Genomic DNA, 26852 nt, shown 5'->3' with positions numbered 1-26852 from the left:
CTCGTAGTGTTTAATGCATTTCATCACAATAACAAATTGCACAGATAACCTTCAACTCAGAATATATACTACAGTACATATGATCTTAGATAGCGGGAATAAGGCTAATGCAGAACTGCATCTACCGTCAGCAACAACCGTCAAGTAAAAAACATTTTACTTCTAGTAACACTGGATTTGGTATGTGTGCTTGCCTCCATACTAGAGCTTGATAATGTGCTCTTCTAATATGCCATTGAGTAGCATCACTTGTTGGTGGTAGAGCCTCCGATCCTCGACATCTAGAAAACAGAGTGGCTCTGGCATTGGTATTGTCACAATACCAAAATTATGACTTCGATACAATGCCTGCCATAAATATCTTGATACTCGATACTGAAGCGATATCCAAATTCTAAAATATCTGGAAAAGAAAGGACACAGGCCTCCTACAAGTGTATTGAGTCATTTGTGTTGAATTTGGTGCACTTTTGGTCAATTCTGGGTTTCAAACTTCTAAACGTCCTACATAATTATTATTTTTGTAGTCAGTAAAATAGTAGTTTGTGTGTGATTAAGTCCTTTATTGTTTGTTATAGCTCATTTATATTGTGTGATGTTTTGGCAATAAATTACCTTTAAACAGCCAAAGTAGGCTAGATCAAGGTCAGTGTTCAAATTACTGCATGCAAATCACTTAATGCTATACAGAAGAGCCTAATCTTTAGGCCATCTGATGTAGGCTACCCTAGGCCTTCCTGTGTTTATGGGATTTCTTTGACAGTTGCAAAGGGAAAAAAGTGAAGATAGTCTTTTTTGCTCCCAGTGTTATTTAATAAGTACGTTTCAACCACTCTTTGGGTCTTAATCAGATATGCCTACACCATTATTACATTACATTACATTTGGCTGACGCATTTTTAACCAAAGCGACTAACAACATAGTAACAGTTAAGTTTTAAAGCAATTCTCTCAACAATTTTAGGATAATTTAAAGACGGTAGAGTACAGTAAGAATAAGTGCATCAGTGAGTGCTGTTTTTAAACAGTTGAGTGTCAGTTCAAGACGGATTGTAAGTGCTAGGATCAGCAAGACTTGTTGTAAGTGGTGCTATGAGAGGATATGTTCTCTAAAGAGCTGGGTCTTCAGGAGTTTTTTGAAAATGTAGAGGGATGACCCTGCCCTTGTAGGAACTGGCAGTGTGTTCCACCAACGAGGAACAACAGATGAGAAAAGTTTGGATTGGCCTGAGCGTATCTGTTGCAATATCTGTGTGCATTCCTACATTAGGTCTATTTCTTTGATAGTCAACATCATTTGCTACCACATAACAAATACCAAATAACAATACACAAGTTTCTTACCAAGTTTACTGCATACTTCTTTAATGTGCTGCAGTCAGATGGGTGCCCTAAAGACATAACTAGATCTAGAGCATCTATTACCAGTGTTGAATGAGCAGTTTTTTGTAGTGATCACTACTGGACATTCCACATTGCTAGACAGCACTTGAGTGAGGATGACTTATTTCCATTTTTCCACAAATAACCATCGCTATCTGCAATAGCTACAGTACAGGGACATTAATCAGTTCATAGCTGAGGATTTGTCCTAGGTCCACTTCCCTTTCAGCATCATATGCAGTAATGATGCACTGGAGAATGTTTCTTTTTGTTGCACTATAAAGGATATCTTGTCTAAATTTTATTTTTGTTTGCAAATAATGCAATCTCCATAGCACTCCTCAGCAACCCTCAAACATGCACACTCTTCCATTTTTTGCATGGCTGGGATTTGAATGATAGGAAAGAGCACCAGTGAGATGTTTTAACTAGGCAAGCACAGTCGCCTTTACAGTAAAAAAAATACAGTGTAAATCCTCTGTAAAGACTGACAACTGTTCATAATAGTTAGTGACAAAGTACTTTCTACAGAAAAATGAGCAGTCACCTACTATTGTATCAATTTATTATCAAGGAATCTATTTTGCTTCTAAACGTCATACTGAATTTTAGCTATTATTTCAATTTATATTTTCATTTTATCTTATTTTCATTTGCTACATGAGGGTCATTGGGGTAATTCCTGTCCTGTCCTACAACATAAAGAGTATATTAATGCCTTATTTTTTGCAATTCCTATGATACCTGATGGCAAAACCAAAAAGTATGTGAATTATGCTAATTAGCAAGCTTAAAACTCAAAATCGAGCTTGGTAAACAAAATGTTTGAATTCAGCACCCTCAAATTGTGTGAAATAGCCTCTTTACCGACTTTTCCTCAAATTTGCCAACAGGACTTTTTCTGAACGTTTGTTAGCTATCTGCTCTCCCTCTAGAAACAGCGAAGGAATAACCAGACTTGCATAGGGCTTATTTAAGGTAAGAACATATATTACTACTGACATTGGGTGGCGTGTTCCTTTAACCCAGTCATGTAATCCTGTTGCTTTGACTGAGTTAAGTTTATTAAACATAATATTGACGCACATTATAATTGCATGGAGAGTGCATCTGCTAAGCGATAATTTAGCTGAAGTCAATCAAGAAGATGACATCATCACTGAGTTAAGTTGAGCAATTTTTTTCTTTTTACAAAAGTGCTTTAACACTGGAAACTGTCTTACAGTAAAGCAACACACACATGTAAAAACATGTGGCTACACCAGTGGTTGGGAGAGAGAGACAGGACACAATGGAGATTTGCTATCCCACAAAGGGAAACATGGCTCCTCTTCTCTCTACCAGGTCATGTTGCTCAGGATGTCAAATGATCCTGGTTGCTTCCTGTCTCACAAGTGTGGAACACACAGTGATGTCTCTTCTAAGTGTTGTTTTTCGTGATGTTTTGCCACTTGAACAGCATCTGGATTTGTTAGGCTGAAGCAAACTGCACTCAGCCATTCTTAATGCACTAAAGTGCAGTGTCCTTGGTTGATTGTTTTTGCCCTCCTTGATATGGAATGTGTATGCTGCTGGAGTTGAAAGTTTATGCTGAAGTCAGCACAATTGCAATTAAGATACACTCTAGTTTTATCACATCTCTATTCTTTATCCTTCTCAGAACAGACATAAGTCTGTTAAAAAAGTGAAAATTCATTCAATGTGTTAGCCTACTTACTTACTTAAAGAAGCCTAAATATTACTTCCATCTAATGTTGTTCAATAAAGCATTCCTTTCAATTTCCTTTCATTGTAAACTGAATCAAAAACATTTGCTGAATAACTTTGTTTTGGTAATGAAAACATTTTGCAGCATAATGATTTGGAATTTATTTCCCGCATATGACAGCCACAATACAAAACAAAAATGGAAAACACAGCGAGTTCCAGCAGCACATGGAACTTTCACTTGCAGGTCTGCTTTATAGTGAACTATCCAACTTTTGCATAGCAAATATATATTTGGAAAAGTTTGATAACAATAAAAACAATACAAATGTAAAGTATTGATCAGACAATAACTAGACAGAAATATAGACCATCACGAAGGCCAATGTCTAGGGGACGCTAAATACAGTTAAAGACCTCTAACAATGTGTTAGGTCTATGACCATGAAAACATCAACTCATTCAGTCCATTATAGCCAAAGTCCTTAAGTCTCCGATAGCCTATAGCTATTACTGAATATGAAAATGAAGGTTTACTCGTGTGTGAATACAATACAGTCCTGCACAGGCTTAGCAGCCTACCGCATAACGACCAAAGCAATTCTGTCCTACGTAGATTCTGAACTTTTGTCGTCTGACGATTCATCAGAGTCATAAGTGATGGAGCAAAAGTCCTGATTGCTGTCGATGGAAGATTCACTGCCCGTACTCTCACCGGAGAGCAACCGTGTGACTTGCATGTCCGTTTTCAACGTGTGTGGATCGTTTCCCATGCACAGCTCTCCCAGGTCGTTTATTATCACACACAGTTCTTCTTTTCTGTCTTCGAAACAGTCTCCGTCTAGAAACTCGTCGCATTCGAAAAGTACAGACGTTCTCTGCTCTTCCTCCTCCCCAATCGAGTCTTCGGTGATGGAGCCGAGTTTCGGTGCGCTCTTGCTGCGCTCCACGGGAGGTTTATAGTAGCACTGTCCATTCATCAATTTCCTCATGGGGACCAGTGGGATTGTCTGCTCGCCTATCAGAAGTTGTTGCTGATGTCTGGCGTCCTCTCTTCGTTTAAGTCTCTGAAATTCGGCCAGAGCCGTGGTTGAAGTTTGGTACAGGAGAAGTGCCATGGCTTTGGCTTTCTCAGGTTTTGATACAAGCACTGCATGGCATCGGAGCATTACAGCTTTATGCTTGATTTCATGTCTGTAAATCCAAGCAAATATCCTTGGAAAACGTGTGTCAGCGACGCAGTAAGTTATCCTGTGCAGTAAGTACAAGTGCCCGGGCTTCTTCGTCTTCTCGTCTGTGTGCACCATGCGAATACCTTGTGAACTAATTGTAAGCTTCATTTTTGTGCCGTTCTTCCCATTGTCGCTCTTGGTCCAAATTTTGTTTACGGCAACGTCTGCACATCCGTCCCCTTTTGACTGAATTGTGGTTGAATTCCCAAGATATAGAACAGTGTAAGAAGGGTTGTCGTTGGAGATGCTGATTTTCTTTTTCTTTGACCTGAACATGTTTCCGATCCGGTGCAGTGTGCTTTCAGGGTAAAGCTTTACAAGAGATGTCAGTGTTGAATAGTTCAGACAAGCGCCCCTTTCTTCGTCCGGCAGCTCACAGGTATGAGTGTTACGCTGCAGCATCTGGTTCTCGAACGCACAATTCGGTGGAGTCATTTGTCGCAGCAGCCCATCATAACATTCAGCACGTCTCCAATTGTTTAGTTTAGTCAAGTTGATTGTAGACCTGATATAGCCTACACAGTGGGTTGCACCATCTAACAAGGATGTAGGGGTGGCTCTAAAGCAGACATCAGAGAAGCTTGCTTGCAGACTTTAACCCACAATTTACCTTTCAGTTTCATGATCATACAGGTAATAAATGTTACATCCTCGGGATATAATGCCAAAACACATTTAGACAGGCTATAATGGTAGGTGCGTAATTCCTTTTAACAATAGATACTTTAGTATAAGTAAGTATATAAACTTATTTGATCCCGTGAGGGAAATTTGGTCTCTGCATTTATCCCAATCCGTGAATTAGTGAAACACACTCAGCACTCAGTGGTTCCTTGTTGGTGGAATGAGTTGTTAGTGTTTTGGGTTCCTGCGTCAGTTTTGGAACTTTCAAGAGGGGCTTAAAGACTCATTATGTTCAGTTTACATTTAATTAATTAATTAATTAATTAATTAATTAATCTTAGAGTTATTTCATCATTGATATTTAATATTGTCATTCATATTAGTGTTATTAGTATTATCCTTAATGTAGGCTTTTTCAACTTAAAAAAGTAAATTTTAGGCGTAACTATTGTAATGTCCATGTTCTATAGCTTAAGTTACCTTGAACCAACCAAAACCATGATGTTCTCATCCATGTGATATTTCTGAAAGTTTCGAGGTCGCGACTGCGTGGTTGCTAGCGCCATCTCTCGGCCCTTTTGAGGTAACTACACCAACTCTCTTTACTTACAGTGTTTCTCAAACCTTTTTTCTGGGGACCCACTTTTTTAAAAATGATAGACTATCGCAACCCAACTCGTGACTGTGGTAGTTAACAAACTAGATCAGTGGTTCTCAAACTTTTTCCAACTTCCAACTCAAACTTGACCACTTTGATCAAGGGGGCATTCTCGAGCCCCACCTGTCCCTCATCGCTCTAAGAAAGTGGTAGGTCAAGCTTAAAATTGTCAAATTTATTGAAATAATGACAAGTTCTAAATATATCCTCTTCAACAGAGTTAAAATCAGCTGGTGCTGCAGATATAATAATAAATAACACACATATTTCTGTTTTCCAGCAACATATTAGGAAGCATAGGCCATTTTACAGCAATGTACAATATATTCAATGAAATACCAACATGCTGCATTAAATGGATCTATAATCCAGTCATACTGAGCACTGCTGGTTGGGAAATATTTTTTAAATAAACTTTGCAGGGATGTGACGTAGGCCTACTGTTTAATACATGGGATCACAAGAGTGCCTCCCAGTGGTGGAATGTAACGAAGTACAAATACTTCGTTACTGTACTTAAGTACATTTTCCATGTATTTGTACTTTACTTAAGTAGATTTTATAGTGCATACTTTTGACTTTTACTTCGTTACATTTTACAGCAATTACCTGTACTTTTACTCCGCTACATTTCTACAACACCATCGTTCCTTTTTACGATACATTTCAGATTTTTTTTCTCTCTGACAAACACGTTTGTTTTACATGGGGCGGGGATGCTATTCTGCATTCGGTAGGCTATATTCACCAGACCCATGGCTACACTGGACATGCAACTGTGTTCTGTGCCTTTCTCTGTCTGTTATCTGCAGCGTTAGGACCTCCTCTCCGATGAGATTGCTATCCGCGGATCAGCGATGTTACAGGCTATGCCCATGCTTCTGTCATACGTCTGATCATTTGCGGCACAAATGAATGGTAGACTATTATAGAACCGCTGGCCGAAGAAAACGTAGCATTTTACAGATTAGGAAATATTTCTTAATTGTGTGTGATCAAATAAAGAGGCATAGCCTACAATTGGGGGGTAGAAATGTGAGCGCTCATTCAATGTCTATGTGCGTCTGCACAAGTGAAACTGAACCTAATCATAAAGACACCTTTCTAAGCAACTTTTCTGTTCAATCAGCAGAATTGGCCTTACGATCCACCAGACGTTTCCCTGGTCTACCCCGTTAAACTTCAGGTTCTCGTGTTTTGCTGAATGATATACTCAGCAGATCACCCTAGTAGATAACCAGAATTACAGTCTCTAGAATTGTAGGTCAGAATGTAAACTGGGCCACAGATGGTAAGCACAATTGCATTAGCTTAAAACTATCTAGTCGAGTATAACCTAAAACTAGCTTAATTGAAATGCCACAGCCGATACTAATTTTTCTTTTAGAATATAGATATTAAGAGAATACATCATTATGCAAATACTTTTACTTTTAATACTTAAAGTACATTTAAAAGCAGGTACGTTTTATTTTTACTTAAGTAGGGTTGTCATTGTGGTACTTTTACTAAAGTAAATATTTCTCTGTGTAGTTGTACTTTTACTTAAGTACTAAGATTCAGTACTCCCTCCACCACTGGTGCCTCCCAATCAGACGTTTCAGCGATTTCGCTCAGAAATCTCAAAGGCATAATACTGTCGCGATCGAGGCGCCTGTCCCATACTCAAGTTTTTTGGTGAATGCAGTAATCTTATTTGCTAGGTGAGGTAGGTGCTTGTCTTTGCCTTGTAACTGGACATTTAACTCAAATATCGCTAAGATATATCAAATATATCGCTAAGATAGGCCAGCTTCGTCAAGAAATGTTCATTAGTTAACGTGCTTGCAGATTCAAACATGCGCCCTTCCTCCAAGAAGAGGCGACTCGGAGCTCAAACACGCTCGACAGCACTTTACCCCGGGAAAGCCACTTTGCCTCGCTGTGAAACAGTACAGCCTTTTGGTCAGCTACCATCTCTTCGCAAAATGCGGAGAATAGACGCGCTTTTAAGGGCCGGGTTTTGATGAAATTCACCACTCTCACAACAACGTTGAAAATCTCATGTAGGTCTGGACTAACTAAGCTGCCTTGACACGCCTTCCACAGTGCGTCCATTGCGCATCGGGTGCTACCTGGGCCCAGACTACAGATAAAAAAATAAATAAAAAACTCCTGTTTTTCACGTCAGTTCGCGCCCCACCTGGCATGTCTCCGCGACCCAGTAGTGGGTCACGACCCACAGTTTGAGAAACGCTGCTTTACTTGATGTTTAACACAGCAGGAGTCCACATAAAGAACCTATACCTAGAACAATACATAAGATGCATAAGATCAAAACCACCGAAGGATATCTTTGTCCCCTTTTACAGCCCTGAGATCAGATATAATGAACATTTCTAAAGGTCATTCCTCTAAAAAACATATGTTGTATCCACATGTATGCACCTATGCATCCACTAACCTATCAGTAGCCCCATAATATCCCCTAGAGCAGGGGCTTCTTAAATGAATGTGATGTGAATGGACCACCATTCCGAGGAAGCAACTTGAGGGCCACCACTTTATGCAATAGTTATACATTATTTAAAGCATGATCAGGGACTGCCAGCAATGCCCTCTCAGACCACCATGGGCCCATGCACAGATGACCCCTGCCATAGCAAACCCATACCCTAGACAGTTTTTCTGAAAATTAATACATTTATTTGTTGAGGCTTCATTTGGTGGTCATGTCCCTTTTCTAGCTTACACAAGTCATCACACAGCCCAGTGTACGTGTCTGAAAAATAGCCTTACATGGGTGCACACACCAAACACACACTACATGGTTTGTAGGCTACAATTAAGAGGAAACTTTGCACTCTAAATTCCAGATTAAGACAGATTAGAAATTATTCAGAAATTATTCACATGCCAGAGGTGCCACTTAAGACTATAACTGATCATAATTACCATATCAGTGCTTTAAGAGCTCTGCTGCTGGATATATAAAAAAAGACTCCTCACTTGAACTTATCGAAGTGTTTTCATGTACACGGAAAACTGAAAGATCACAGCACACTGGTTGACTTATTTTGCTGGTTTATTTTTCGAAAAATAACTGCACATCACCAGCACCTGGAAATCAGAAGGCTGTGCATAGGGACTTTATCCTTTTTGTTTTCATGTACTATTGAACACCACTGGATGCATAAGAACAAAACAGAAGTTGCATCACCCCCCAGATGCTTTGTGGAAAAGTGTGTCCCTCAATCCAAGCATCTAAGGAAGAATTAATGGATATCCATGCCTCATCCTGAGACGCAAAGTTCAGTGGCTGCAATTGGCGTGTAAGAATTCAGAACTAGCTGAACTCGGATAGCCTGGTTAACACTAGTAGCCTATTATAGGTAAGGTTGCCAACCGTCCCGAATTGTCCGGGACATCCCGTCAGGGGTGTCAGGGACAGCTCCAGACCCGAATTTCAATCACAGCCTCATTGGCTGCTGTAAACACACCTGGAGCAAAGTGTCCAGTGCCGCCGCTACCTCCACGCGCATCTCGCACTGTGCATATTACACCAAGGGACAGAGGGGGCACCACAATTTAGCCAGAGTAGCTTTACTAGTGTCCCTCATTTGGGTTTGAGGAACTTGGCAACCCTAATTATAGGGGTTGAATACGCATGAGAATATGTTAGTTGGTTAGAGGCCACTGTAACACACCCTACATTTTCCAGATCTCCCAACTTCTACTGGTGAGAAGCTACAGTATTGTAACACTTAATTAATGGTCAGAGGTAGGTAATTTCTTTTACAGTAAAATGACGACGATGTTCCAGTAGGTGGCAGTTGCTGTCTGTTTAAATCAGAGCCGTACATATATACTATATGGCTCTGGTTTAAATGTGTGATGAAAATACAAACTATATTAAAGTTGTCTGCTAAAGTGTCTATTTTTTTTTTGATCCTCAAGAATGGCCATACTTTGGGTTATTTGTGATAAAAAAAAAAAAAAAGAATTATTAATCAGTAGCCTAGGCCAAAGTCCTTTTAGGCAAGTCCCTCCACTCAGTGGCCATATTGCAACGCTTTTTGGGTACTCATCGGGCATCCTAATCGGCAGAAATGCGCGTGCGCAAGGCTTCACGACACCAACGTGCTTCAGCGGCAAGTTCACAACACATGATTGGCATGATGACTGCACAACACAGCACATAATTGGCTCAATGTATACACATGTTGACGTTTTGGCAAGGAAGGGGTGGGATATGTGTAGACAACGGCCATATTGGCGTTACAAACTAACCCCAGGCATTTCTATGGATGATTTTTTGAGTGCTGTGTCTCCTCATTAGAAAGTCTCTGCCTAGGCTACATTGTGTTGTGGTCATACAGAAGTTGTAGGCTAAACTTTTTTTTTGCAAACTCATTTCTTTTCATTTTTTGGACCTTTTCCACCAATAACAAAATGTATTTATAACTAACATTATATTCTCATCTATGCTAAATCAGCTATTCAATCCACATCTGGGATTTTAGTTTGTATAGCCTATGCAGCAATTATAACCGAGGATCTTAATCACTGCTCTCTGGTTATTAACATTTGGCAGAATTCCTAACCAGACTGCTACTTGGAACACAAACGGACCTGAGTTGGCAGCAAACTCTCCAAACTGGTAATTTGGCTCACCCAGACCCTAGCCGAATTTAGCGGGGTTTCGGGTTTTAAATGACCTCATATCCTGTTTTTTTTACTTCCTCTGTGCTTTGCTGGACCACCAGTCCGGAGACACTCGAGTCTTTCTCAAACAACCTCATGCGCATTCATCTCTCTCTGTAGCACCTAACCAATGTCTGAAGTCTTGACGGGTATGGTCGCATGAGTTTCTGAAGAATCAAGATGCAGAGTCTGCAGAGGATTTAGCCCAGCCCATACAGAGGCGGCTTATACTGGTAGGTCAGTGTATTAGGCATTCACACACTTTAGTAACCTTTTGAGGAGTTTAGTTTAAAGGTCTTAAATTCCACGTGAAACGTTCCGCGTGTTTGAAGGTTTATGGACAGTGGCAAGTTTTCCATTCTCTTGTTTTATACAATTCCTTGCATTTATGTATGCTTCTTTATTTTCGTTTCTAACATGCATGATACAACAGTCTTACAACTTTATCGTGACATTAGTTGGTACAAGTCTGAACCTCGGTTACCTGCACCAATGTTAAGTTTGCTTGCCAAACAGAAGAGTGGCGTCGTTCGAAGTTTCTGTTCACAGTGCAACACATTCCACAGCTGTTGAACAATAAAGCGAGGCAGAACTGGCCTAATGTTACTGATAATAAATGATTTAACTAATCAGTTAGTGTACAATGTGCCCTACTTCTGCTGTCTTCATCAGTAGGCTATCGTTAAAGCGGAAAATTAATCACAGATATTTGCCGCGTATGAATGTTGCTACTGCTTTGACCTATTTCTGTTATTTTTAAACTAGTAAATGATTAAGCTGGAAGTATTATTTGCGCTTGATCTGCGCTACACTGTAAATCCGAACAGCTAAAGTAACTCAAATTTATTGAGTAGGCTAACACACTGTTGTCTTTCTCAAAAATGAATAGTTCCAAGATTAGCTTCACTGTTTTGATTGCTACCTAGATTCCCATTTTATTTATTTATATATATATATATATATATATATATATATATATATATATATATATATATATATATATATGCAGAGAGTATGCAGTGTTAGGCACCCATTAGATTTCTTTTTTTTTAGCAGTGTTATGATGACCATATGTTTATTTCTCATTGACTTTATTAGAATTTAACCAGAACATAATAGAGGGAATATGAACAAAAAGAAAAAAGTGTGTTTCTGGTTCTAGTCTTTTGCATCCATTCGATTGGTTGTTTTTGATTATAATGACCAATAATGCAAGGAAGCTGAAGCCGGATGGTAATGGTACTGGTTCTGGCTTTGAAATATTGGTATCAGAAGTGGGAAGGAGATGAAGACACTTGACAGATCGAAGATCTCATTGAAAAGCTACAGCTGGAAGAGTTCATTGCTCACCTAAAGTGGAAAATGCGCAGCCAAAGGTGTGACCGCAGTGCCACAGCAGACTTCCCTCCATGAAAAATACCCTCAGTCATGTGACCCAGAGCAAGTTTTAAGTGGCAAGCTATGCCAAAACATTCTATATTGCTACTATAATACTCTTTCAAACTGATGCATTTCTGCTTTTAAGAAAAGGAAGTACTTGTAGGAGTATGTTATTAGTACATTTGTTCTGAAACTTTTCCCCCCTCAATTTATGTATCTCTTTGGTGATATTCTGCCCCCTCAGATTTTCTTTGTTTGGACAGTATCGATAATCAATAATCGTTTCTGTTTTAGAGAAACAATCTTCTACATCTGTCAAAATGGAGAAGGACGGTATGAAGATAATCAACAAAGGGCTGGAGGATGAGATGGTGAGTTTGTGGAACATTGGTGTGTAGTTACCATCCGTATATGTTTCCTGCATTGACAGAAGTTCTGCATTTTTGCCTCATTATTATACTGATTTTACTTGAAATTTACTTGAAACACACCTTTCCCAGCTTTTAAAAATGTCACATGCAGCCATGCCTAAATTCTGTTTACTGCACATTAATTATAGCTAATATATTATAATCAGTATCCATTATTGAATGCTTAGCTGGAATTATGTTTTTCCCCATCCCATTTTAAAGCCTTTAAAGCACTACACTGCCCTAGTGTTCTTACAAAAAGGAACACTGCCTTGTGCCTAGCTACTCTATTTCCAAAAAAAAACACAATGTTGATGTTCATGTCTGGGGTGTGGTGGGGCAGTGCTACAGAAGGCGTCAGTGTAGCAGTACCTGAGAAACAGTTGGCCTGGGTTTGAAAACCTAATCCGATGTTATGAGTCCATGTTTGCTTTGGATGAAGCAGTTTGCTTTGGATCCTGCTTTCTTTTCCTTTTCTATGTCCAATGCTGAGTGTTGCCCTGGCTACTGTATTGCAGGAGGTGTGGGGCTACTGTGTGAGCCGCTGGAGGCTAGTCTTGGTGTGCGTGGGGACCCTGTGCACCGGGGGTCTCCTGCTGCTGCTGCTCTACTGGCTACCTGAGTGGGGCGTGAAGAGCACCTGCACACCCTGCCCTCTCAAAGACGCCCACATTCTGCTGCTCAGATCCACAGTAAGGCCATATTATGGTTATATCACACACACACACACACACACACACACACACCGTTATTGATGTATTCATTCAAAGACATGCATGCTTCAACACAAAACAGATCAACAACACATTGTATTGTTTCTTGTTTGTGCACAATTCTATGACTATAGGCAGGTGCGACTTATATATGAAAAAATATATAATTGAACATGTTTTTAAATGTTAATTTATATTGACTGACATGAACCCTACATGAAACATTACTGTCTACAGCTGCGAGAGAGCGCTCTCAAATACACAAATCCTGTGCACTTTCAACCAGAGATTAGTGCTTGCGCTATGCCTGAAACACACGTGCATACCTAAATCCTCAAATTATGGCCGGGATTCTATTTATAGCCAGGCCTCAGATTCGGACAAATAAAAGCCAGTATAATTTTGTTTCAATTTAACTCATAAAAGAGCTCTTCTTAATATTTTATACTGTTGGTTTGTTTAATATTGTTGCCAGTGAAAAGTCATTGTCCTACACCAGTGGTCCCCAAACTTTTTCTTCCGAGGGCCAGCTCACTATGCCTGGCTCTAAGAGGGGGCCAGAGACTCGGAGTATATCAACCATCAGAGGCGGACAGAGTACACAGCTTCATTACTTGAGTAAAAGTACAGATACCCTTTGCTAAATTTTACTCAAGTACAAGTAAAAGTACAACAGTCAGATGTCTACTTAAGTAAAAGTACTGAAGTACTTGTTTTTAAAAGTACTTGAGTATCAAGAGTACAAGAGTAGCCTACATTTTCTAAATATTGCATTACTACTGCCACAGTGCTTACATATATGTACAGAAACGTCCTACATGGAGTGATGATATACCTTGGAGAATGTAAAATGAATTGGAAGTAAAATCAAGTCATTTTCATCTTTTTACCATGTTGACAGGGATGGGCAGTATTTCTAATACATGTAACTATCATTAACTTGTTCAGAAAATGGAAATAGTCTGGCGAGGTGGGGCCACAGGTTGGCACCTTCCCGGGATGGACCTGCTGCGTCTTCATCCATTGTTTCGCCCATGGTTTTGTCTCTTATCTAAATCTGACCATGGAGTTGACTTTGGCGGAAAGCTGAAGGTGATTGCTGATAGGCTGTCCCAATCAGTGGCGCCTGCACAATCCAATCACGTTGGAGAGGGAAACAACAAATTGAGGGTTTCCGAGATTTTTCTTTTTTCCTTTTTTTTTTAGAAGTAGTAACGGGTACTCACGGTTATGGATAGAAATGTAGTGGAGTAAAGACTACAATATTTCCCTCTCAAATGTACTTGAGTAAAGTCATGACTACTCCCCAAAAATGATACTCGAGTAAAGTACAGATCCCTCAAAATTGTACTCAAGTACTGTACTCAAGTAAATGTACTCCGTTACTGTCCGGCTCTATCAACCATAAATAGCTTAGTGCTGTGAACAACAGCCGTCCTACCTTAGTTGAATATTCCATTACATTTAATCATAGGCTACTGCAATTTAATACCATTGCTAGCTGTGTTTATGTTGTCACCATGCCATATCAGTGTAAAATGTAGCTCAAATGAAATAATACTAATAAAAAGACTCTGTTTCTTTGCATACATAGCTTAAATTGTGAACAAGCAATATCCTACAAATAATTTAAAGTTATCAAACTAGGACAGTTTTATGAAGTGCACACATCTGAAATGACCACCATTCTAACTTTCAACTTTGATCTCTGTATGAACATTTGAACGTGTGAATAAAAAATAGAAATAATTATCCCAGAAAGTCCCAGAAATATGACTTGAATAGAAGTTAGTTAGTTATTAACAAATAATTGATAAACGTTTAGAATACTTTGAGCACTGATGCAGTCAGCATAGGCCTCTTACATTGTTTGCAGGTAGGCCTACATTTCATTCCGTTTTTGAAGGCAAACGCGAAACAGCGCCAAAACGACCACCAGTGGGCAAAAGTAGTATTACATGTGTACTGTTAATGACTCGCCTTAGAGAATGAATAGGGAAATTACGGAGGTTATAGTTTGACGATGTCGTACTCCTATGCGGGCCAGATGCTATATACAACGGACATGTTTTGGGGGGCCGTAGTTTGGGGACCACTGTCCTACACCATGAGTATCCAACACGTTGCTCTCAAGCTACCAGTCGCATACCTCCCCCTTCAGAGCTAGAGGCTGAAGCAGTAACCTACATTTAAACACAATTGTTGCTGCCAGGCATCAGTCTACGAATTTTATAAAAAAGTAAATCATGCATAATGTAAAAAATAACTAAATTCTAAATCTAAAAAAATAAATCTTAGACCTCTTTGGCTATACGGAATAAGGTTTCTCTTGCAGCACAGCACACGTTCCATGAATGAATGAAAGCGGATGCCTTATCTCGCAATAAGCGGATGGAAATCCCGACACTCTTTCATAGATGAAACTTAATAGTGAACCATTAAATACCCCACAGATTTCAGTGGTCATCAGTCCTGATATTTAGCAATATAATCAAACAGTCCAAACATAAATGAAATCTCAAATTGAACATCTTCTCCTTTTGATAGCCTACCGGTATGCCGCTCCAAATGAAAAGTAGGCCTATGTCTCACAATAAAACGCAAGAAATAAATGCCTATAGCTGACTATACAAATGCCTATAGCTGACTATACAAGCCATGGCCCAAATAAAGGTACTGTGCTTTGCACAACCTAAATAAAAGACTCCAGCCATAATTTAAGGATTTACGATAGTCTGTCTCCTAAACATTCCTCACCCGTTGTTACACCCGGCTCATGGCACAACACAAAAGAGGCTGACAACAAATTCCAATAAATGAATGAATTATATATTTTTAAAGTGAGCATGAATGATAGTGTCTAGGGGGTGAAAATTAAGTGTATGGAAGCATGTTGGTCATATGTACGTGAGTAGTGGTGGATTGTAGTGCGTGTGTCAAAAATGTGTCTGAACGGTGGGAGAGAGAGAGAGGTGGCGCAAGAACTTTTTAGAGAAACAGCATACCGGATGCTCAACACCACTCAGGCTGGTCTGTAATTGGATGGCACCAACCCCATAATCACTGGCATCGACAGCCAATTCTCGCATTCAAACCTCTTTATCAGACATAGGCGTAAGGGGTAACGGACTATCTACACCCAGGACGCCCCTGTCAATAAGAAACGTCCTAATAGCATTAAACAATTGAGCCTTATTTCTCTTTTGTTGAGCACTAAGGGTCATTTTATAATGCTCGGCTACCTGCACTAGTTGCTCCTTGTGAGATAGGCTAACATCCCCTCAGCGGGATGAGCAATAAACTCCTCAACAATATTAGACATCCTAATGCTAAGTTACAAGGACACAGGCTATTTACAACCTTGTATAGTCAATCCTCAATGTAGATTAAATACAATACAGGCCACAGCCTACAAATAATCAGCACAAAGGTGCACTGGTTGCTGTGCTACCGCACAACTTGGGTCAAACCAGAAAAGGAAAGAGAAATATATATATATATATATATATATATATATATATATATATATATATATATATATATATATATATATGCTAAACAATAAAACACCCTTCAGATTTTCACTCTTGTTAGTAGGATTAACACTTACAAGGTTAGTCGAACAAACTAGGCGTCCCCAGTCTATCTACTACAACCCATAAAATGTTAAACTGACTTACCATAAGCAGACGTTACATTTGGAATTGCATTTCCACAATCCCAACTTCCAAACAGCCACTACTAGACAAGGAGAAACTCTGACGCAACTTAATGGTAGCTCAAACTACTGCACCAAACAGGGGAAAAAACAAAACAGTTTAAAACAGTTTTGCTCACCACTTAGTTGCAAATGGGTGAGTTCGTCAGCATCAGCTAAACAAGCCCAACACTGGATTTAAAGCTACTCGACAACAAAGGTAAGCAAGACAAACTTACTCTCTAAACTACTGCTGTTCACAACGATTTCACATTAACGTTACATAGGCTACCACCACCAATCGTAACTGAAATCCAGCAGCTACAGGCCTCTAAGTGTTTTTTGTGATAACGTTACAAAATAGCTATTGGGCTACAATCAACCATATCTGACGAACGAAACCGATAAATACACACACACACGCACTTGGCTCTCTCGTTCAAAAAAAGTCAGTGTATGAGGAAAAAATAACAACTACTCACCCCGACCATCGTGCACTCCAGACCTGTTGTTAATACTACTCTGTCCTACACCTGTCGCTTCTGAAGCGTGCCAGGCTTGAGGCTCACTGCCCTCCAATTTTACCGGAGAAAAATATCCCGGACGAGCCCCCAATTTGTATTACGCCCGGCTCATGGCACAACACAAAAGCGGAAAGAAAATGTTAAAATGAGAGCTCCTCTCTTTCTTAATTGTTTCTCCTAGACAATAATGAGATCAGTGATATAAAAATGAGATTATTGCTTTTGTCTCCCGCTTCTCAGGTTTGTCTCTGGAGCAAAAGAGTTAAGTTATCTCAGTGTAGACTCCCTTTAATCTACAAATGAGATCTCCTCAATATTTTAAATAATGCTCAGTGTTGTCTAATTTATACATCTCATCTTTTACTCAGGCTGATCCACCAGAGAGCTCTCTCTGTAAACTCAAGCAATTATCATTTCAGATCTATTTGGTAAATCTCAGATTAGGCTCCATCAGTTCTGTAAAAGAGATCTCTTCACAAGCTTGAACCGTTCTCATTCTAGTCATCTCAGTTTAGTCCTTTTTTGATTTACAAAAGAGATCTCAGCAAAGGCTTATACAATACTCAGACTTGCTCAATTTATATATCTCATATTTTACTCAGCCTTATCCATCAGAGAGCTCTCTAAATGAACTCATGCAATGCTCGTCCAGACCTATTTGTTTTATAAATTAGTCTGATCTATAAGAGTTCTAGCTGTTGTACAACAATTCTCAAATTATTTTCATTGACTATTTGTTTTAATTGCACATATTTTCAAGTTCACATTTGCAAACAGTAGGCCTAACCATGTGATGTGACCACCACACATGACGATGCTCTGACAGACCTCTGAAGTTCGCCTGCAAAAAAAGTTACCATCTTTGCCCATATAAGGAGATCACCTGTTAAATTCTCGCGCAGGGAGACGACGAAATCGAAGAGGCAGATGTTTTCCTGAACGCACTTTTGTCTTCAACCTTCGAGTAGATATTGTAATCAATGGTACGTGAAGACGGCACAATTTGATTTTTGTGACTTGTTAGCAAGTTAAAGAAAGCAAGTTAGACTCCATGACGGTCGGACGTGGCAAACTCGCGCGCAGAAGACTCCTACCAGAAAATGAATCCAGTCTAGATTTGGCGCCCGGTGAAACCAAGTGAAACGGTGTGTGGGTATGAAGGACTGTGCAGAACTTGCCACCACGAAAACTCAGAGAAGGTAATTTGCTAACGTTCTTGCATATTTTTAGACTCAATATATCATTGAACAACCTGTTAATGTTAGCTACTTGTAAGTAACATCACTGGCAGTGCCGCTTGTCTATAAAGCTAACGTTAGACAATTTAACGTTGCTAGCTTACTTTGCCTTACACAGCTTTAGTCTGTATTAGGGGTTTGCACGGACGTCACGTTCTGGCCGGTAACCATGGTAACCCAGCACGCGCGGCCATATTGGCGATACTCGGTGAATGAAGTACAATGGAGTATTATGCACTTTGGATATCTTACGTGATTGTAGCCGTGTCTAAACAACAGAAAAGCTCATCAAAATGTGTCTAAGATGCAAAGGCATATAGGGCAGGACTTGGACCACAAGAAAATGTACAATGTTTCGAGAAATTACAGTGTATTGGCAGCGCAGATCCATATGAGTTGGGTGAGGGAGACGAAGTACCAAGTTCAACCACAAGCGCCCCCCTTCCTCTGATAACTTCTGGCATTATTCTCCTTTCTCCCTGGTTTTTTAATAACTTTTGGAAGTCGATACCTACACCAGATGTTTTTCTCAGTCTGACCTATTGGTACAACCTAAAACACGGCAATAACTAACCATTTTCTTTGACGATGTTAGGGATTTACTTCAGTGCCTAATGCTTTCTAATGAGGCGAGGATCTCCAATATGGCAACGTCCAAATCTGATGACGCGCCGTGCAAACCCCTAATGTTGTGAATGGTGTTAAGCCATGCTGTAGCCAAAATACACAGAATTTTAAAATGTCTTTGGGATGTCAGTCAAGATGACGACGCTAACGTGATTGCCACTGGTTTAAACTGGTTACAGCTCAATGCCACTGAAAAGAGGCCAGCAGCTTCATAAAAAAATGAAAGACTACGCTAGACCATCAGATCAAATTGCTGAACAAACAGCGGACCAAAATGGTAAGTATATTTTTTCCCACAATATGTTCTCAATTTTCTTTAACCCGCTATAAATTACAGCATATTGTAACAGGAGTGAAAGGGCTCGAACAGGGCTCGTAACACAGGTAAATTAGGAAGTAGCGTTGCTGCGGTCGAGGGATCGAGAAATAGGCAAGTTAGCATCTGCAGTCATGAATAACTTACCAGTCAACATTTCTTTTGCAATTAATAGAATCTGTAGCATGCAAATCAAACCAGCTATTAGCCTAACTGAAATAAAACCATGATATATCTAGCTCAAGGAGTGTCTGCTAAATGTAATGTAAAGGTATGGTGAAGGTTATGTGATGTGGGGCTATCTATCTATGTATCTATCTTTTAATTACAGTACAAAGGCCAAGGGAACTTTATCAGGATGCATAGTATCCTGAGTCCATGAAATAACTGGCCTTTAACAATACAAATCTGCCTGCCTCTATGGGATTTTAACATGGGGGGTTCCTTACTTATGCCCCCTGAATTTTAAGGAATAACATTTATTAATTTACGATACCTGGTTCATTCACAAAGAATATTGGTGTGTTTAAAGGTTGGATTTTTTCCTCATTTTTTAATTGAGTCATTAAGATCAATTTCCAACAGATGATTTATTGTATTCCTCTTTTGGTCCTTTCAGCATTGTTATCTTAAAGGAACACACCACCCAATGTCAGTAGAAATATATGTTCTTACCTTAACTTTCACGAGTTGAGTCAAACGCTCTGGTGCACGGGGCGAATGTGTTAGCATGTTGCTATGCTAGCGGGCTCAGATGTAGCCAGACGTAGAAGTAATCAAAAACATCCACGTTTTCCCGACTTAAATACAGTTACACTAGTAGTTGATTTAAAATGTCTACGGTCAAACAACATGAAACGTGGCGATTTTCCAAGCGAATAAACAGGAGAACTACAATGTTTGGCGCAATAGCACTTGGGAGTACTTCGACCTAGCGTAGTAATATTAATTAACACCTAATTGTAGATCCTATCTACCACAGAGTATAGAATCCATGCTTGATCGACCCCTCAGCCTCCCACTCCCCTCTGAGCGAGAGAGAGGCACACACACACACTAGAGATGCGCTGATGGGCTATTATTTCAACCATAACTGCATAGCAAAACTTATCATCCATCCGCCATCCATCAGCACCAAAGTTTTTTGACAAATTTTTAAAACAGCACCCGCCCACCATTCGTTGGTTGTTGGGTGATGCTGCTGACGTGAGGCTATAAAGCTCTTGCCTGTTCTAGAAAGACTGATCCAATGCAGCAAATATATTAAAAGGCTAAAGTCCTACATTGGCTATGTTGTAGCCTATCCCCAGAATATCAGCAGCAAACTCAGTCTCTGTCTCGCAAAACAGTCTCCAAATAAAACGCACATCGGCATGTTGGCTATTCTGCCAGCTTGTGCAAATATATCATCCAAAATGCTTGATTGCATTGCATTCTCCACATTTTTAGCTAAATTTTCATGTACCACATCAGCATTTTTGTTCAGGTTGTGTAAGGTTAACTTGGGAATTACAACAGAAAGGAACACGTTTCAGCTAATCAATGACTGGAACAGTCAGTTTCAGAGCTATTATTACCACACTGATAGATTGATTTTGCTTTTTATTTGCAGCCTAAGTTATGCACTGTGGAACGTTTTGTGGATAGACAGCTGTGGAATCCGTAAAGGTCAAGAAGACTTTTGTTACGAGGGCTGGAGGTTCCAAAGCATCCATTAAGCTGGGGTAATTTTCTCTTATTTTAAATTATTTCCAATTGTGGTGAGCATTATTGGTGGGCTTTTTATAAAGGGTAGGCCTCTATTACACTAAAATTATTTAACCTTTATACAGTTAATGTCAAACTGTGTAGCTACGAAAGCTACAAAATCACATTGTCATAGAAATGATAGAAGCAAAATTTCCTTAATAATACTTTAAAGAATGACCGCGTTCTTGTTTGTGTGCGCAAGGCATGCTTCTAGTGCCTCCTCCCCAAGCCTGTGGCTGTGCGTCTTTTCTCCTCACACACATATGCGCAGCTGTCGTGCCATAAACAGCGAGACATGGCTGCTAGTTTAGCTTAAGTGATTCTGTGGTAACACATAATAATAGGCTAATATCAAGTTGATTTGCTCACTTGCACCTCTCAACTTTGTGTTGCTAACCTACCTAGGCTATGAGATGTACGTAGGTCTACTATTGGGTTTAATGTCATTAAGAAATAGGCAGCGCAACCGTTGCAAACTTTTACATCTGGAGAGAGCTCCTTGCTAACTAATCCTGCTAGCTCAGGTCATGTATGTCATTCGTCATTAGTGCTAAAATCATTATTGAACATGATCCCTTCTATGAACTTGTTAGTTTTTTTATTTACATTTATTTTATCTAATGACAAGACAACAATGAATTGCATCCACATATCCTTATGCACTATGTGCAACTATTTTTCACTAACCTAAAACCGTGAGACTGAAGGCTACAGTAATTACTCACGTATTTCTTAAAGTGACAAGCACTTAATTACACCTAGGCCTACACACCACATTAAAATTTGCCTAGGTGTAATAGTTTAAAAATAAATATTAAGTATTCAAATGACTAAATATGTTTAGCAATTAAGAAGATTAATAGTAATTATGCAGATTAAAAAAAACTATACATTAACTGTACACTTTATATGAATTCGAAGGTATATGAAATAGAAACATATGAAATAAGCCATAATTTTCCGTGTGTGTGGAAAGAGTCAAGCAGAATCTAGGATGCCCACTGGTGTGAATGATAACAATAAGCTTATATTTAATATTACTGATGTCAAGGTGGTGGGGGCTCCCAAATCAAATACATTTTTTAAGAATTATCGAAGAAGTATCGAAATCGCAAGTCTTGATGTGGTATCGGTATCGAAACAATAATTTTGGTATTGTGACAACTACACTAATTTCTTGGAGTATGTGCAAACAATACTTTGGGTTTCGGGTTCTGTTTTTTGGCAGCAATGAATCAACATAATCAGTTGAAAGGAGAGGACAGCACATCATGGGGAAGTGTTTTAATTGTCATTATGGATTTGATCTGGTGTTTTACAACCGCATAATGGGTGTGATGTAGGTCTTCATTTTCATGTAAGTGGTCTTAAAAAGGTCTTAAAAAAAGTCTTATTTGGGGTGGTCAAACCTGGGTAAACCCTGTAATGGAAAGAAGATACCGAAGGTTTTTTTGCCATATTGAGTCAGCTTTACTTCCTTGTCCATAACTTGTCTAGGTTATGACACATTTTATTGTTCTTTGTCCTTTGGACAGTGCCTGGTGAGCTCGAACAACAAGGCTTTGAATCAGTTTACACCAGATTTGCCCTTCAATGAGACTGTGTGACATGTTCTAGCAATACTAATCACTTAAACCTCACAGATCACAGGAGAAATTTTCCTGTTGAAACCCACTATCAGAACTAAACAAGGCGACGCTGCATTTAGTTGTTATGCGTTCTGACTGTAGAGCCAGCTCCCAGATGACAAAAAAAAAAGCCCAAATTACTTTTTTGACATCAGGACTCTGAACTAAACTATTTTCAGATGCCTATTTTGTTTTACACTGAATAGGCTTAGTCCAACTAAAACAAGGTTTTGCCTAGCGGTAAGCTGGATAGGGGTTAATCCTAGCCTGACAAAACAGTTTACTCACTAGATGAGGTGAGTGATTAATAAGGTGTGTCTGATCTTTGTGCTGTATCAAAATTCCCACAGTTATGAAAGCAGACGGTCAAACAAATGTCTTACTTTGTATTTTTGAGTGGCTCACAAACTAACAATGTTCTATTTTCTGCTCTTCTCTCCCTCCTCCCTTTGGTTGGTTCCACCACCAGGATAGACGCAGATTGACCAGCCCACGCTTTCATCCACCATTGTACACAGTATGGCACGCTTTGGCACAAGTTCAGTTTGTTTATGTTATTGTTTATTCGTTTATTTCTCCATGTTGTATGATTTATAGATAGACTTAAATTGTCATTGTGCAGTTGGTCCGTACAATGCAATTTGCTTGTGCAGCTTTTAAAAACAATACTCACATACCGACTCACACACACAAAAAAAAAAAGAATACACATTATAAAAAGAACATATCAAGGCATAACATGGTTCCATTGCTTGAAGTCAATTTTAAAGTGCAACTGTGCAAGTCCATTTTTAAAGTACAACTGTTTTGCCTTGTTTTATAAAATAAAAGTTTGAAATGCTATGGAGTGCCCTATTTTTTGACCCTCAAACTGATCTCAATTGTAACTCGTACTTCTCAACAGTTTCTCATTGCAATGTCTCCTCATTTGCTCTATTATTTCTCCTAAGGAGAAACAAGTTGTAAGTGAGACTACACTCAAACATATAAGAGATCTCTCGTATTTCTCCTGCTTCTCAAACTAATATCTCTTATGTGACTCCTACTTGTCTTATTGCTATGTGTCATCTTTTGCTTGTTTTATTTCTCCTAAGGCAAAATTAGGAGAAATAACTGTGACAAAAGTAATACTTAAATGATCCTTAACCCTTTACCCGCCAAAGTCGCAAAATTGCGACAAACAACGTCACTGATTAAAACAGACGATAGATCCATGTACGGTGACATCTCATTTGTACTCTCCACCACAAGTTGGCAGACACCCAGAGCTTCGATTCAAGCTCAACTTTTTTTTTTCAAAATGTTGAGGAAGCACGAGAGAAACACGCGAGAAACACACGAAGAAGGCGTCCATTTTCTCTATAACGCGGAAGCGATGCGGGCCATAGTTTTGCACAAATTGAAGCAGAAATACACCAAATGTTGAAAAAAAAAATTCATGTGTGATGAAGTATCGGGTCTTTTATTCATCTGTTTTGATTCTAAAGGATAAAATCTGCATTTTGGAGGATACGATCGATCGTCTATTGGCAGTGATAGTCACGGAGCGTCTGTGAATGGAGGTGCGTCTTGGCGTCTTTGCGACAGTGTTCACTACCAGTGTTCACTGACAGTGTTCACATACCATGCTCATTTCGACCCTCTGCCCAACATGGCTGTAGGTGCCAGTGGTAATAGTGATGATGGTGTCCGTAATGGATGTGGTATTACACACGATTACACACGAGAAACACATAAGAAGACGTGCATTTCTTCCATAACACGGAAGCAATGCAGACCATAGTTTGGCACAAATTGAAGCAGAAATACACCAAATGTTGAAAAAAAAAAGTTCACATGTGATGAAGTCTTGGGTCTGTTATTTACCTAGTCTGATTCTGAAGGAGAATATCTGCCTTTTGGAGAATATGAGCGATCGTCTAGTCACGGTACATCTGTGAATGGAGTTGCGTCTTTGCGACAGTGTTCACTAAGCATGCCATGCTTATGTCGACCCTCTGCCCAACGTAGCTGAAGGTGCCAGTGGTAAAAGTGATGATGGTGTCCGTAATGGACGTAGTAAAGACAGCAGGGGTAGTAAAAATAGGGCTCTGAAAAACTACAAAGTCACCCGCGATAGGAACTGATTTGACCAGGCTACTTTATTGTATAGTAGAATAAGGTTTGTGGTTATAGTAATAGTTTACTATTGTTGGTTTACATGTGACTGCTTTCCTGTTCAGGTGTTATGTGGGTGAAATGACAAAAAAGTAAGCAAAACTGCTCAAATATATGTTCAACATCCAGTATTTACTGAAATGTGCATAATTCTAGGTGGTTGTCATCCAGTGACATCATAATATGCAAATTAGATGTGTAAATTTACACCCTTCATAAACTTTTGTTCATACTCTAAATGATTTTCACATTTACAGTAGGACTTTGTCTCTGACCACTTTCAAGCCATGGCCTTTTGAAATGTTGATGTAAAAATCAAATGATGTTTTTTTTAAAACCTGGCGCCTAAAGGGTTAAAAGAGAATCACCATTTTGCCTCCTTAGCAACAGAAGGGATACAAATGAGAAGCAAAAGTTTCCTCTGGGAGAGGCTGACAACAAATTCCAATAAATGAATAAATTATATTTATTTAAAGTGAGCATGAATGATAATGTCTAGGGGGTGAAAATTAAGTGTATGGAAGCATGTTGGTCATATGTAAGTGAGTAGCGGTGGTTTGTAGTGCGTCTATCAAAAATGTGTCTGAACGGTGGGAGAGAGAGATACCTGGGATGGCGATTTTATATATATATATATATATATATATATATATATATATATATATATATATATATATATATATATATATATATGCCTACACCGGCGCCAGGTGAGGCCAGTCTCCCTTAATTAAGTCTCCCCACTGCAAGCCGGCAACCTGCCCGTGTGGCCACCACAGAAAACGGTAGACGGCCCGTTATCTAGACATGCATGAAAACATTTGAAAACAAAACTTACTGCCATGTAATATTTGATTGCTGTTTTGCTACTAATTATCTTTCACGTAATGAATACGCACAGAAAGTGAAAGTAGGCCTACTATGCGCTCCGTGTCTGTAGCTGTTTGTTCACGTCCGCAATCGATTATAACGTTCCTCATGGAGAACACATCCATGTTCTCTCACGTTATAGGCTGTCATGCTTCTGTGTTAGCAAAATTCCTGACGGTTCCTGATCGCTAAACGTTTGTTTTCCTTTCCTGTCGATAGCGGTTGATGTAGAAGCACCTAGGCTATAATTTGACTTCAGCTGTGACAAATCCTGCTGAGAGAGAGAGAGTGTGCAACGAGAGAGAGGCACCCACCCCCAAAGTGGTCCTGCGCGCTCGCGTGTGTGTCTCTGCATGGGGTTCAATAAGTCAGAGTTGGTCCGTCCAGTCAATAGTCACGCATTCAGGCCGCTCCATTATTAGATTAACGTCAGACAGCTCTGTAAAATGTGTGGGAATTTCTCGCATTATGATGGCTAGAGTTGCGGGACTTTTATTATTATGCTCAATACTTAGTAATAATTTATGCGCAATACCCGCAATCCCGCGCTGAAATTAAGGCCTTGGTTTTAAATGCGCATCTTTTTTTCTCGCTCTCTTGGAGGTGGCCAGACGAGCATTTGTTCTGCTGCCAGCTTGTGCCAATATATCGTCCAAAATGCTTGATTGCATTGTCCACATTTTTAGCTAAATTTCCATGTACCACATCAGCATTTTTGTTCAGTGAATCTTTTGTAAATTGCTTTACAATTAGCGTCGGGCCCTTGTCAGCAGCCTTCGGCTTGCCTCTTGCCACTATTCACTCCTTCGTCTTCATTAACATTCCCTGTAGAATTCTCAATATTTTTGGCCTCAATGTGTCCAGTTACATAGTCTGTTCTTGGTCTTGGATTTTGTGAAATAAATTTCTAAATACCACCTGCTTGCTGCAGCTTCGGTCTGCACATCCTTTTAAAACCGCATCTTTTTCTCTCAAGCATTTTATCTGCTGCCGGCTTGTCTCTCCACATTGCCCAAAATGCTTGATTGCATTGCATTCTCCACATTTTTAGCTACATTTTCATGTACCATATCAGCATTTTTGTTCAGTGAATCTTTTGTAAATTGCTTTACAATTACAATGCTTTACAATTACCGTCGGGGTAAAATAAATGCGAATGCGAATAAATTTCTAAATAAATGCGACTTATAGTCCGGTGCGACTTATATATGTTTTTCCTGTTCATGACGCATTTTTTTGATACTCAGGAGCGACTT

General features: G+C 39.4%; 2 protein-coding genes and 1 long non-coding RNA gene across 4 annotated transcripts in view; 2 read left to right on the top strand and 1 right to left on the bottom strand.

The window, feature by feature from the left end:
* Nucleotides 1-3232: 3232 nt before the first annotated feature.
* Nucleotides 3233-4784, bottom strand: LOC125291905 (protein FAM43A-like). The gene has a single exon (XM_048238908.1). The coding sequence runs from the start codon at nt 4755-4757 to the stop codon at nt 3699-3701; it is 1059 nt and encodes a 352-aa protein (XP_048094865.1). The 5' UTR covers nt 4758-4784; the 3' UTR covers nt 3233-3698.
* LOC125291527 (polyamine-transporting ATPase 13A3-like) overlaps nt 4237-26852 on the top strand; it is a 52443-nt gene continuing 29827 nt past the window's right edge. The window contains exons 1-5 of one of the 2 annotated variants that reach the window (XM_048238265.1): nt 4237-4348; nt 10178-10243; nt 10408-10520; nt 11962-12038; nt 12596-12769. In XM_048238265.1, the coding sequence (XP_048094222.1) occupies nt 11988-12038; nt 12596-12769 (225 nt within the window). In that variant the 5' untranslated portion in view covers nt 4237-4348; nt 10178-10243; nt 10408-10520; nt 11962-11987. Of the gene's footprint in view, nt 4349-10177; nt 10244-10407; nt 10525-11961; nt 12039-12595; nt 12770-26852 lie in introns of both variants that reach the window. The other variant, XM_048238275.1, reaches the window with a different exon arrangement.
* LOC125292130 lies at nt 17848-20892 on the top strand. Its single transcript, XR_007193135.1, has 3 exons — nt 17848-18210; nt 19056-19153; nt 20805-20892. It is a non-coding gene; the product is annotated as an uncharacterized LOC125292130 (long non-coding RNA).

This window comes from Alosa alosa, chromosome 1, assembly GCF_017589495.1.
Source record: "Alosa alosa isolate M-15738 ecotype Scorff River chromosome 1, AALO_Geno_1.1, whole genome shotgun sequence".
Classification (NCBI taxonomy): Eukaryota; Metazoa; Chordata; class Actinopteri; order Clupeiformes; family Clupeidae; genus Alosa; species Alosa alosa.
Note: the sequence above shows the minus strand (reverse complement) of the source record. Positions and strands in the feature narration are given on the sequence as shown.

Excerpts from the sequence above, each read along its gene's own strand:
- LOC125291905 (XM_048238908.1), bottom strand. The coding sequence starts at position 4,757 with ATGACTCCACCGAATTGTGCGTTCGAGAACCAGATGCTGCAGCGTAAC.